A 13,991-nucleotide genomic window follows, 5' to 3' on the forward strand; every position below is an offset into this window, starting at 1 on the left:
CTGGAGAGCTTCTTTCAGACTGTGCCTTAAATTACACATGCCACGGGTGAGGCTGGTTACTTTGCTTACAGAGATTACATATACCATGGGTGAGGCTAGTTACTCTGTTTACAGAAAGCTGTATCGAACCCAGTCTGAGTCTGTTCTGATGCTGAGTTACTCACTCTTGCCAGGCTGGTCCCAGATGGAACTTTGTATGGAACATACTTCCTGTAGATATGACCAACTCTAGAACATGGAACATCAAACATCTCTCCTCCACACATCCAAACCTGAAAAGGGAAAAATAGAACAAAAGACTTATAAACCATCTTAACATCTCTAAAAGTCTTTAAATCAAGAATTTCTACTTATTATAAATGGCTAACCAAAAAATAAAGCCACATTTTAAAAAAAACCTAGATTCATAAAAGTTTAGAACTGAAATACAGCTGAGTGCAATGGCGCATGCCTGTAATCTCAGTACTTTGGGAGGCCCAGGAGTGAGGATCGCTTGAGTCCAGGAGTTCACGACCAGCCTGGGCAACATGACAAAACCTCATCTGTACAAAAAATACAAAACTTAGCTGGGTGTGGTGGTGTGTGCCTGTAGTCCCAGCTACTTGAGAGGCTGAGGTGGGAGGATGGCTTGCTGCAGTGAGCTGTGTTTGTATCACTGCACTCCAGCCGGGGCAGCAGAGCAAGACCCTGTCTCAACAAAACCAAACCAAAACTAAAATACTAGTACAATAAAATCTTGTTTCCACAGATAACATGCTGGTTTAAAAAAAATTCTAGTAGCATTTTGTTACAAATATTGTTTTGAACCAGCATTTCATGCTTAGACGTCTTATTTATATAGACATTTGTTTCAATAATCTTGTAAAATCATGTGAAGAAACATTTGAAATTAAAATGTGAATTTAAAAATTTAAAATACAAAAAGTGAAATTTTAAAAATAGGTGAATGCTTTAAAGAACATAAACATAGCCATACTTTTAAAGTTGTATTCTGAAACTTAGAGCAATGCTAACCTTAAAAATCAAAGTTGCATTCACACTTCTTCCCAAACCCACCCCCTGCTGATCTTTTTCTTAGGTACAGATAATAACCAGTTAAGATGCTGTACTTTTATATTTAGTAACAAAAGTCATTGTTATACCTTACCATGGCTACCTTCTCAGACAGACACACACTTAATTGTGGTTTTATACAACAGACCATCTATTATAAGATAACTAATTACCAAAACATAAATCCAGATTTCACATAGGCTATAGTCTTAGCTATTTCTATTGCAAGTAAAAAGATTATAAAGAGAGATACTCTGATGGTTAATTTTACGACTTAACTTGGCTGGACCACGGCACCCAGATATTTGGTCAAACACTATTCTGGATCTTTCTGTGAAGGTGTTTTTTGCATTCGATTAACACTGGAAATCAATGGACTTTGAGTAAAGTGAATAACCTTCCATAGTGTGGATGGGCCTCATCCAATTGGATGAAGGTGTTAATAGAACAAAGACTGACCTCCGCTGAGCAAGAAGGAATTCTATGAGCAGAATCACTGGGTCTCCATCTTGCTCACCTGCCCTGAAGATTGTGGACTTACTGAGCTTCCACAATCATGTGAGCCAATTCCTTAAAATCAATCTCTTTCTCCTCTTGGTTTTGTTTCTCTGGAGACCCCTGAGTAATACAGACACATATCTTGATTTAAAGTGTAGTATTGAAAGAGAGAAACAGAAATGCTTATGTTTTCCTTTATATTTGCTTCCAACTTCTTTCACTAAGAGGAATGACACCCCAAGTGAGAATGATTGAACAAATAGTGACTAAGATCAATGGAAATCCAAGAAGGAAGAAATACAATTATTAAAGTAAATTAAAGTAACATTCAGTTGCTGGAATTGAGTTCAGGATTACTCATAGTGTTAATTTCAACTTGATGGGATATTTGCCAATGATTTGGATCAAGCCTTCAGAAATGTGTGTGTGTGTGTGTGTGTGTGTGTGTGTGTGTGTGATATAAAGCTGGTCAGGGTAGTGGACAGTCTAAACTACATTATCAATATCTGGAAAGATTTCCACAGGTTGGAGCTATACAAGATTGAACATAAAAAGGCAACAAGAAGCATCTGCCCCAGGATCTTAAGCTATCAACTCTTCTACAGCAGGAAGGGTGGAAAAAGACTGAGTAGCACAAAACACACATCGTTAAAGTACTATGGAGAATTTAGGGACCAATGATCTAGATCTATTACAGGCCTGAAGTCTTTTGCTAATTTCTGGATAAATGCTTTATATTTCCTTCTAAGGGGAATTTTAAAGTGGAAAAGTGATGCAAACTAAACTCAGTCTTAGGAGAGGCAATTGAAAGAACTAAAGATGTGTAGTTCTGATAATATAAATTCAGAGATACCCTTTTCAAAGAACCTAATATTCGGAAGAGATGTTTTGTAGAGCCTTTAGGAGCTACGATGGGTTAATTGCATACAGCTATAAGGGGGCAGACTTCAACCTGGGGGAAGAAATTTCTAATAAAATTATTAAAGATAGAATGGACTTCTTGTATCACTAGAGAAGTTGAAATCTGCAGCAGATGACCCTGGAGCATATAATTTGAATAGACACTTGACCTAGCTGATACTTAAAGGTAATTCTACACCACAAGTTAGCATTTATGAATGCTTATTATGTCCTTTTCATTGACTATTTCATGTAATGCTCACAATTCCATGACAGACTTTACTGTTTCCCCAATTATGAAAGTGGGAAAATGGCAGCCTAGAGAAGTTGAGTAACTTGTTCAAAGCCACATAACTGGCCACTTTCAGAACTGAGATTAAAAAACCTAGTAGCTTACCTTCATGGCCCACATGTTTAATTGATATTCTATCTACGGATGATGCAAACTCTTTCTGTAAAGGGCCAGATAATGAAAACTTTTGCCTTTGTACATCATATGGTATCTTTTGCAACTACTCACATTTGCTAACAAATAGGCATGGCTGTATTTCAGTTAAACCTTGTTTACAAAAACTGGCAGTGGGCTATTATTTGCTCACTCTTGTTCTATAAAGTACTAAGTCCTTTCGAGCACTGACATTCAGTGATTCTAAGATAATGTATGTGGGAGATTATATTTTCCAAAATTAGACATCACAGTATCTCCCATTGCACACACCCATCTGCAATGTGACCTTGGTAACCAACTTCCCATTAGGATTTGGGTCTATGTCTCCTCACTTTGAATTAGGGTGGACTTAGGAATTCTAAGACCAGTAGAGCACAGCAGAAGTGGCTGAAGCTGGGTCATAAAAGGACACATAGCCTGTCCACTGGGGAATTTGTTTTTGAAACTCTGGGCTTCCATGTGAGAAATGTGACTCTCTGATGCTACCCCATGGTGAAAAAGTCCAAGCACCTGAGATGTCATGCATTGGGTAAATAGCTTTACTTGGGGTTTTAACTGATGGCCAACATCAGCTGCCAGCCCTGTGAATAAAGAGTCCTCTACATGATTCCAGCCCTTTGCTGTTGAATCATCAACAGCAAGACAAGACACCACCCATCACAGAGCAGAAACAAACTATCTGTGCCTTACTTTGTGCCTTACTTTACTCTGTGCCTTACTTTGAATTTGCTGCCCATAAAATCCAAAAGCTTAATAAAACAATTGCTTTATGGTGCTAAGCTTTGTTATGCAACAGTAGTAATGGGAACTACATATTTCCAAATCCATGATAAAGGTGAATTACTAACAATGATAACCAAAATTTATGGATCATTCATGGAGTTCATCTTGTTCTATTGTAGGGGATACAGAGCTAGGACTCAGCAATTTCCATGTTCACTTCCTCCTGGGCACAGAGCCAAGTTATAATTCCCAGCTCCTTTGTGTTTAGATGTGACTATGTAATTGTTTCTTGCCAGTGGAATGCAAATGGAAGTGATGTGCATCACTTCTAGGCCAAAGAAGTTACAAGTGGACTTCTTTCTCTACCTTATTTATGACATATTTTTCCTTCAGAGCCTTAGTAATTGCAGAAGATACGGAGGAGGACTCTGAGGCCCTAGCAGATGGTAGAATGGATGGGGACCGGGATGCTGAAAACTGGGTTGCTGTAAACATTGCTTGTGCCTCCTCCAAATTGTGAGACAAGCAATAGAAAATTCTTATTAATGTTAAATTACCAAGATTCTGGATTTATGATAGATGTTGCTCCACTGTAATGAAGAGTCATTTTTTCCCCCAGTCTCTTCTGATATTTAATCAAAGTAGTGACTGTAATTATTTGAGAGATTACTTTAATTCTTAAGCCAGCATTTTAAAGAGGTAGAATTTAAAGTAATTAGACAACAGGTGATGAAGTGGGAAATGGGAGGGAGTAGAATGTTGGATAGTCTAGTGTATAATGAAATGTCAGTTCCTATTGGCCAATGATAAGCAAATGCCAAGGCAAAGAAGCTTTCTTATCACCTGCAGCTGGGAGATAATTTGTTGGCACAGCCTTTTATTTTTCACACAGAAAAAGTGACTATATTGATTAGCTTACGGAGGTGGCCAATATTTCCTGCAGGATTAGGAGATGGTGACAAGTGAGGACAAGATGTTGCGTCAAGGTCTGGAGCAATGCCTTACATTTTCTGGCCTTAACATCTTCTTCACTTCATGCAATCTTGTAGAATACTTGCAAAGTGAGCAGAAGTGAACTAAATGCTTCTTAGGAGACTACTTGCAGAATGAAAACTGCCACAATAGAAAGCTCAATAAATGATTATTGCTTTCTATTATTTGGATTGAATGTTCAGGTCCACCCAGCCTATCAAATTCATATGTTGAAATTTTGACCTCCAACATGGTGATATTAGGAGGTGGGGCCCTTGGGAAGTGGTTAAGTTATGAGGGTAGAGTTCTCAAGAATAGAATTAGTAAACTAGTGAAAGAGAGCCCAGAGAGCTCTCTCACTGTCTTTCCACCATGTGAAGATACAGCGAGGAGTAGATGGCAGGCTGCAACCTGGTACAGCAACCTCTCCAGAACCCAACAATGCTGGCACTCTGATATCAGAGTTCCAGCATCCAGAACAGTGAGAAATAAATTTCTGTTATTTATAAGCCACTTTGTCTATAGCATTTTGTTATAGCAGCCCAAATGCGCTAAGTAAGAGTCTTTCTATTTTCAAATATAGCAAAGCAACCTAACAGACATACAGTAATATAATTTCAACTAATTATTCTCAGAGGATCGCATTAAGAAAGTGTTTACAGATGTATGTATCAGTTTCTATTTGTGCATAACAGATTACCATGTATTCACTTGTTTAAGACTAGGGACATTTACTACATCACAGTTCTGTAGGTCAGAAGTCCATGAGGGCTCAACAAGTTTCTCTGCCTTGGGTCTCACAAGGCTGAAGTCTAGGTGTCTGCTGGGTGGAGCTCGTACCTGGAGCCTCAGGGGCAGAATCTGATTTCAAGCTCATTTAGGTTATTGCCAGAATTCAGTTTGCAAGTGTGGGACTGAAATCCCCATTTTCTCGCTAGCTGAGGACTGGGTATCATTCTCAGCTTATAGATGCCATTATTAGTTCTTTGCTTCATGAACTTTCTGTCCCAGCAGTGGTTAAACTCATGTGATAAGGTTAGGCCTACTGTGATCACCTTCTCTTTTTAAAGTGAACTGATTAATAACTTTAATTACATTTGCTGAATCTCTTTTACCATGTAATGTTGACATTTTCATGTGAGTAATCAAGGAAGAAGGTAATCTGTTCTGCCTACCACCAATTCCAATGAATCAAAATTCATGTCTTCTATCAATAACCTCATCCTAGTTCTTAAAATTCTCCTCCCCAGAAGTTTTTCCATATAGCTAAGTCAAATTCAAAACACTTCTAGGCAGACATTTTTAATGCTAAATTGAGTGTTGAGAAAACTATAGAATCCTAGGATTTATTTTTTCCCTCCTTACTGCCCCTATGATCACTTAAAAAAACATAAATCTGAGCATACCATTCCTCTATCAAAATCCTTCAGCGGTTTTCTATTGCTCTTAGGGCAAAGTTATAATGCCTCCATAAAGGTTCCAAGACCTTGCATGATCTTACTTTTGCCTACTTGTCTCTCAGTCACTACCCTCCCACTCCCCTGGCCAGAGCTATTTTTAATTCCTTATGAAGGATCAAATTTCCCTCCTTGAAGCTTGCTGCCATTAGTTGTTTTCTCTGAAGAAAATTCTCCCATCTTCTTCTCCTCCCTTTCTTTCTTTCCTATTCCTTGTCTTCTCTTTCGTTTCCAGATTTCAGCTTAACCTACACTGAGCCTCCAGATTTGGTTAGGACTCCCTGCTTCATGCTGTCACTCAATCCTGTGCTTCTTTTTCACATACTTCATTAAGTGAACGAATACGTAGTGAGCACTCACTAGGTTCCAGGCAGTTTTCACCAGACTGAAGCTCTAATGTGTGCCCCAGTTAAAGTTTTGAGCACATGGAGCCTTCCTTCAACCGGAGACAGTGTTGCCCAGAAGTGCAGGACTCCTCAGTCCTTAATAGTCTTGGGAGAAAGGTTTTGGCCAGTTCAAAGGAAGCAGAAAGCTTTACTTGAAGGGAAAGTGGAAGCAGAGAGTTTATTTAAAGGGACAGGACACTCTGAAAGATGAGGCAGAGCAGGCTGCTGAAAGAGAATGGGCCAGCTGCACCTGGAGAGTTCTGCATTGGGTTTTTATGATGTTGGATTTTTTCTTGACGTTTTCACCTCTGTCTTAAGTCATCACCTTTTTTCTTTGTCTAATTTGCCAGCTTCTGCCTTGAGTCCCTGCCTTTTCCCTGCCTAGCTCCTAGCCCTGGCTTGTGGGACCCTCCCTAATATGGTTTTGCTGTGTCCCCACCCAAATCTCATCTTCAATTCTCATGTGTTGTGGGAGGGACCCAGTGGGAGGTAATTGAATCACAGTGGCAGGTCTTTTCCGTGCTGTTCTTGTGATAGTATGTCTCACAAGATCTGATGGTCATTATGGGCTGGGGCAGGTGGTGGTGGTTCCTCAGCAAGCCCTTTTTGCCTGCTGTCATCAGAGTAAGATGTGATTTGCTCCTCCTTACCTTCCGCCATGATAATAAGGCATCCTCAGTAGTGTGGAACCTTAAGTCCATTTAAATCTGTTTCTTTCGTAACTTGCCCAGTCTTGGGTATGTCTTTATCAGCAGTATGAAAACAGACTAATACACTCTCCTTTGTGTGCATGCATGGGCCAGTGTTGGATACTAACTCTACCTAGTGGTTGCACTGCTCATTAGCACCATCCCAGGAAGGTCATCTAGAGGTCAGATCTACACTTATTGTACCTGTTCGTTTCTCAGGAATTTCTCTTTTGCCCTCTGATACGGTTTCCTGTGACCCCCATAAATCTCCTCATCTTGAATTGTAGCTCCTACAATTCACACGTATATCCAGTAGGTACTCAGTGGGAGGTAACTGAATTATTGGAGTGTGCCTTTTCAGTGCTGTTCTCATGATAAGTCTTAGGAGATCTGATGGTTTTAAAAAGTGGAGTTCCCCTGCACAAGTTCTCTCTTCTCTGCCACCATGTAAGATGTGTCTTGCTCCTTCTTGCCTTCTGCCATGATTGTGAGACCTCCCCAGCCATGTAGAACTGTAAGTACATTAAACTTCTTTATTTTGTAAATTTCCCAGTTTCGGGTATGTCTTTATCAGCATCGTGAAAACAGACTGTCACACATTCTTTCCCCTCGTCAGCATGCACCCAGCTATATCGTGATGGGATAACCGCAAAGTGAGCGATTACTGGGTGTCTGGGCTAGATGTAATAAAAACCACACCTTTTGGATCTAAAAAGTGTAACTCTGGGAAGATACACTTTCACAAACTATTGCTTTCCTTTATTCATAGAAATCTGGATTTCGAGGTTCTTCTTTGAGATAGTAAGAAAATGAACAGCTTATTTTGACCTGTCCCAATCCTCCTTTTTTATTTGTTGGTCAGAATAAAATAAAAGCAGAAATTAGAAATGTGTTTATAGTTTTTAATGAGAATATGATTTTTTTTTTCAGGGGAAAATTCTCTAGTTTCCTGAGTTATCTGCTTAGGATTTTTTTCTAAGTCAGATATACTCTGTTGTGTCAGTATAAAAAAAGTGCTTAAACTTGCATTTAATGAGTTTCTAGAGGTCTGAGTGGTGGCAGAAGAGCTTCAGAGGTTACATTGTTCAGGGGGTCACTACTTTTAAGAAAGTGTTCATTTTTGCAATAACATTAAGCAGTCGTAAAAACAGTGATTTGAGGGTGGTGAATGGAACTTAAAAACAGATATATCACTTAATGTTTATTCAAAACTTAAATCTTGGGGAGGAAAAACTGGATTTGAACATCTTAAGAGTGCTTCTCTGGGTAAAATATGATTAAGGACCTAACCTGTCATTTCCCTTAATTCATTATTCTGCAGCTTAGACGTTACATCAGAGGCAAAGCACCTGCTTTGTACCATATTTCCATATGTCTTCAGAATTTTATAGGCTTAAATTTTATGGATTCACCATCTGCTAAAAATATAATCAAAGTTTTAAAACCATTTTTTAAAGGTTGACTTTCTGTAGTGGAACAACAACTGCTTTCTTTTAGAGAAATATCCAAACAGGATTTTCCTTGGCCCCTCACTTGGGCTGTCAATCATGCCATGTCCTGATGGCAGGGGTGGGAACATGACTCAGGCCAAGTGAATTGAAGTCCTTCCCTGAGGTTTCATCATGCTGGACGGAACTACCTTTCTGGTGGTGAAGCAGAAAATGAAAGCCTGAGAGCTTTCAGTGGCCATGCCTGAGGGGCAGGAGGGGAGTCCGTGGGAGGGAAGAAAGCTGACATAGAGACGCAAGGTGGGGAGACTTTCAGAGAAAAAGTCCTAGCAGCACTTGAGGCCCTCGGGCCTCCAAGAGACTCACTCATCCACTTTCCTGACTTTCACACTGTTTCCATGAGCCTCCTCCCAAATTCATCCTAAGTTAAAATGAGTTGGGTTTCTGTCTTCTTGCAAGTCAAATAGTCCACATTTGAAAACTCCTTTCGGCCGGGCTCTGTGGCTCATGCCTGTAATCCCAGCACTTGGGAGGCTGAGGCATGTGGATCACGAGGTTAAGAGACTGAGACCATCCTGGCCAACATAGTCAAACCCTGTCTCTACTGAAAATACAAAAATTATCTGGGTGTGGTGGCATATACCTGTAGTCCCAGCTGCTAGGGAGGCTGAGTCAGGAGAATCACTTGAACCCTGGAGGCGGAGGTTCCAGGGTTCCACGCTACTCAAACAAATAGCATTGCAATCAATACTTCAAAGAATCAAAGAGAAATTCAGTTTTAAATTTTATTTTTTTGTTAGATTTTTAAAGCAATATTCAATATGAAGATGTTTTCACCAAAATAAAAAACGTGAGCACTCTTAAAGGTTTATAATGGTGTTCACAAGTTATTTTTATCTCTAGGAAAAGTTGCTACACTTTCACTATGTGGCACAGTGATCCCACCTTCAACTGGGTGGGTTGCCATAATTTTCTGAGTCTCATTGTCATTTTCCATAAAGCTGGGGTAGTGTATCTACTTCATAGGTGGTTGTAAGGACCAAATTAAATAACACAGCCTCTGGAGGAGGCACATGATAGGGGCTCAAGAATGGTGATTATGGTCGGGCACGGTGGCTCATGCCTGTAATCCCAGTACTTTGGGAGGCCGAGGCGGGTGGATCACGAGGTCAAGAGATCGAGACCATCCTGGTCAACATGGTGAAACCCCGTCTCTATTAAAAATACAAAAAATTAGCTGGGCATGGTGGTGCGTGCCTGTAATCCCAGCTACTCAGGAGGCTGAGGCAGGAGAGCTGCCTGAACCTGGGAGGCGGAGGTTGAGGTGAGCCGAGATCGCGCCATTGCTCTCCAGCCTGGGTAACAAGAGCGAAACTCCATCTCAAAAAAAAAAAAGAATGTTGATTACACGGTATAAGTCCGCCTAGTAGACAGTCTGTTTTTTGGTATGTTGGGGGTTAGATGAGATGGTTGAAGTCTATCCGCATGTTGGCCTCCATGAGAGGAGGCAGGGCGTATGATAACGTGCAGGTCTGTGAATGAGTGTGTTGGGGGAAGGTAGACATTACACGTATTCTCAGCTGTGTGGATAGGAAAAGGAAGTATTGGGTAACTGCTGTTGGATTTATGTGTTATAGATTGCTGACCTCGATGTAGCATATACAAATCAAATTCTTATACCTCTAAAGTTAATGTGTGCACACACTCTGAAGGCTCACAATAATATTGTCACTGGGATTTAGGTGAAGGACTTGAGACTGGTATGGAAACTTATTTTTTTATTTTGGAACTTTCTATACAAATACCTCTTGTATGGGGGACAAACTGACTGGCTTTATATAGATTGACGTTTTAGAAGCATTACAGTGTTCAGTGTTTAGATTATATTTCATTTTTCTTGTTCAGGAAAAAGGGCAACCAGAAAAATAGAAAGGTTTGGAAAATAATCTCAACATTAAAAAGATTTCAGGGGTGATGGATGCAGCAAACCACCAAGGCACGTGTATACCTATGTAACAAACCTGCACATTCTGCGCATGTACCCCAGAACTTAAAGTATAATAATAATAAAAAAAGATTTCAATAGGAAGTCAAATTAACCTTAATACAGGTACTGAATGTCATGTAAACTGTTATAACTTGCTCACTTCACAACTATCTATAAAAGTTAAAATAAATTAAACAGGGAATTAGGAAAATGCCATCAGACATAAAGGAGGTAACAACTGGAGAGCATTCATACTTGCCCCTAGGCTTATATCTAATAGACATAAACTTTAACTTGAAAGAGCTCTGAGACACCTGATGTACCTTTTGTTGGGTAATTGAAACGAATCTCAGACTGGCTTGTGAGACATTTAGCAGCTGTTTCTGTTTACCTTTGAGTTTCTGAATGCATTTAGAGTCATTTTAATATTTTCTTTGGAAGATCAATTCTGGGTGTGTTGAATTAAAATGGATATTTTAATGTCATCTAGGCTAAATATTGTAGGAAACAAAATCCATAGAAACAACTCTAGATATTTTCTTGAATATCTGGGGGTATGTGATATGCCATAAAAAGGCTTCTATCACATTTTAGAGAAGGAATGCAACTACAAAGCATTGTCATGATAGTTTATAGAGAGATGGCTTATAGGAAAAACTGTAAACTCCTAAAATGAGATTGAGTTGTGCCTTTCCAGGGAGGCAAATGAACTACTTTAGGAGTATAAATTAAACACCTCAGGGTTTTTTGTATTTTCAGACGACTATGGAGAAAGTTAAAATTCTTATTAATTAATACTGAGGTTCTTTGACAGTGGTTTGCCTTGGGAACCAAGAGTTTGACAAGTTAGCAAGTGTGGAGGCTGGGGGCCAACGACCTGGCTTGGGACAAGGACCCTTAAAAAACCCCCTTTCTTTAAGGTGCTTGTGTCATGATTTTGTACTTTCTCCTACAAATCTGTGAGTTGTGTAACACGTGGAACATTCACTGCAAACAGTGCTTTGGTGACAGCTGGATGAGAAAGGCTCAAGGTTGGAGGTGTAAAGGGTGAGGAAAAGAAGCCACCCTGGGGTCCAGGCCTGTGGAAGGGATACCATGCAGGAGAACACTACTGAACAAATCATTCATTCTCTTTGCTCAGGATTTCCCAGTGACCAATAGCTTGAAAGTTTTGGCTTAACTAATACGTCGGATTTGTTTCTAGAGTTTGTATTTAAACAACGTTGAGATTCATGAAGATATATACTAACACATTAATGCAGATATAGATGTATTTAAGAAGGCTTTTCTTTTTTTTTTTGAATCTTTTATAGTTTTTATTTCAGTGATCAAAAGAATGCAGCAAGTGGAATCTACACTGATTAACATTAGGCATGCACCTCTACCTGAAATTGCTGTCAGATTCTGATTGGCCTAAATCTTTATAACTTATTTAGGCACATCATTGAAGTTTTTTGTACCCTGATATACAGGGCAAGTTAACTTCTTCCTTGTGGCAGTCTAGTAATAAGAATTATGTTTACTGGCTAGATTCCTTATAACTAAAGGCCTCTAGACTCTCACACTGCCTACCCTACCTGGAGACTATACTTAATATGGATATTTAAGTAAATCACCATAGAGGAAAGGAAGATCATCAGGAAAACTTAAGTGTACTGTATAAACACTCTTACAGATCTTTTTCTCCAGCATTGATAATCAAGCACAAGATAAGGACGCCAAATTATTCTTCCCCCGCTACTGCCCTTTCTGATAGACAAGGATCTCCCCTGAAATCAAAAATGATTCCACACAAATGAGAAATTTTTACATATGTGGTCCCACTATCAAAATTTTAGGGAGCACTTAATGGGGCTTGGAGAAAAGCATAGTGCCATATACAGTAATATGCGTCTAGAGTTTTCCATTAATTTGTCAATTATTTTCACAAGATTAGCATTAAAAATACAAGCAAACATAGGACCCTCGAGCTCTACAGACAAAAAAATTTGTCTTTGTTCATTCTCAGATGACAGGATGTCCCAAGAGTAACAAAAGATGGGAGCCAATCTTCAATCAGCTGTTTCTTCAATCATCCTATCAACAGCTCTTCATTTCGTGAACTACTTTCCTTTTCCAAAGAGGTAATGCTGAGATCAGTCATAAAGGCTTTCTGAGAAGACTGGCTTGGATTTCTGGGTCTGTTCCAGTCGATTCAAGATGAACTGGCTTGTATCAATGAAGCGCTCAACGCAGTTCACAAAACAGGCCTCAGCCCGACTGTCCAACTTTGGCCCAGGCTTGTCCATGCACTTCTCCCAACAAAGTTCAGTCATCTGGTGCACCAACTGCTGGAAGCGCTGCTTTTGAGTCTCTACCTCGATGAAATGCTGCAACTGCGGGTCCACTGCACCCAAACCTGCCGCGGAGGAAGAGGAGGAGGAATCCATCCCAGGGCGACCACGCTTGCAGAGACGAACTCTGTACCAACCAACCGACCTTCACGTGTCTCCGCGACGGAACCGGAATCACAGCTCGCTGCCTCCGGGACCGCCCCGTGAGTGCGCTGCGTCTGCGCGAGGCCGGCGCTCACGTTCACCACGCCGCCTCCTACGCCGCGGCGCCGGCCCGGCGCTGCGCTACGCTCCCCAAGCTTGCGGGGCTCACTCCCTGAAGCCTGCAATCCCGGAACCCCACAGCCCTGTGTTTGCTCCCAGCCTTGCGTCTTGAGGTCGCAGGGCTTGCACCCAAGAAGGCTTTTCTTATAATCAAAACTAAATTCCCTTCATTAATAGGATCACAAAAGTCAGGGGCCTTTAGGGGCCAACAGAGAATGTGTATTGAGGCAGGTATTGGGTTTAATATGTGAGAAATGGGGGCCAGGAAATAGCACGACCAATTCTACCCTCTTCCACCTTGGCATAAAAATACCAAGCCGATTATGTGGTCAGTTATAACTGTCTCCTATTATGGGAATCCTGCTTTGTAATATTGGCTGATTTAAATGACCTTGTTTGTTTATTCACACAATGCATAATCTTTCTTGGCACTCAATTTCATAAGGTAGAGATCTTGTCATTCTTGCAGATTATAATATTATATTATCTTCAATAACAATGTAATTTTCATATAGTAGGCTTTCAATAAATATTTGCTGGATTCATGAGGACATCTATGAATATTGTGTACATATGAAACTATTTTAATTTTGTCTTATATATATGTTTACATATACTATATATGTTTCATATGTAAATTATTCAATATAATTAAAAACATTTCTATTCCCTTCATTTTAATTTTTGCACAGTTGTTCTGTATACTTTACCTTTTTTATTTTTTTTTGCTTACCAATAGGCTTGGATATTATTCCATACTAGTAAAAATAAAGTTGCATAATATCTTATTTTATTTTATTTTATGTTATTTTATTTTTGAGATAGAGTCTTGC

General features: G+C 39.8%; 2 protein-coding genes across 2 annotated transcripts in view; both read right to left on the reverse strand.

The window, feature by feature from the left end:
- The window catches only part of GALNTL6 (polypeptide N-acetylgalactosaminyltransferase like 6), a 1,268,478-nt gene that overhangs the window by 102,417 nt on the left and 1,152,070 nt on the right, over positions 1-13,991 (reverse strand). The window contains exon 9 of the mRNA XM_002745217.6: positions 165-272. Within this exon, the coding sequence (XP_002745263.2) occupies positions 165-272 (108 nt within the window). The remainder of the gene's footprint in view (positions 1-164; positions 273-13,991) is intronic.
- On the reverse strand, positions 11,846-13,064 carry LOC108590772 (mitochondrial import inner membrane translocase subunit Tim8 A). The gene has a single exon (XM_035292628.3). It carries the CDS (start codon positions 12,988-12,990, stop codon positions 12,697-12,699), a length of 294 nt encoding a protein of 97 aa, XP_035148519.2. The 5' UTR covers positions 12,991-13,064; the 3' UTR covers positions 11,846-12,696.

Source organism: Callithrix jacchus, chromosome 3, assembly GCF_049354715.1.
Source record: "Callithrix jacchus isolate 240 chromosome 3, calJac240_pri, whole genome shotgun sequence".
Lineage (NCBI taxonomy): Eukaryota > Metazoa > Chordata > Mammalia > Primates > Cebidae > Callithrix > Callithrix jacchus.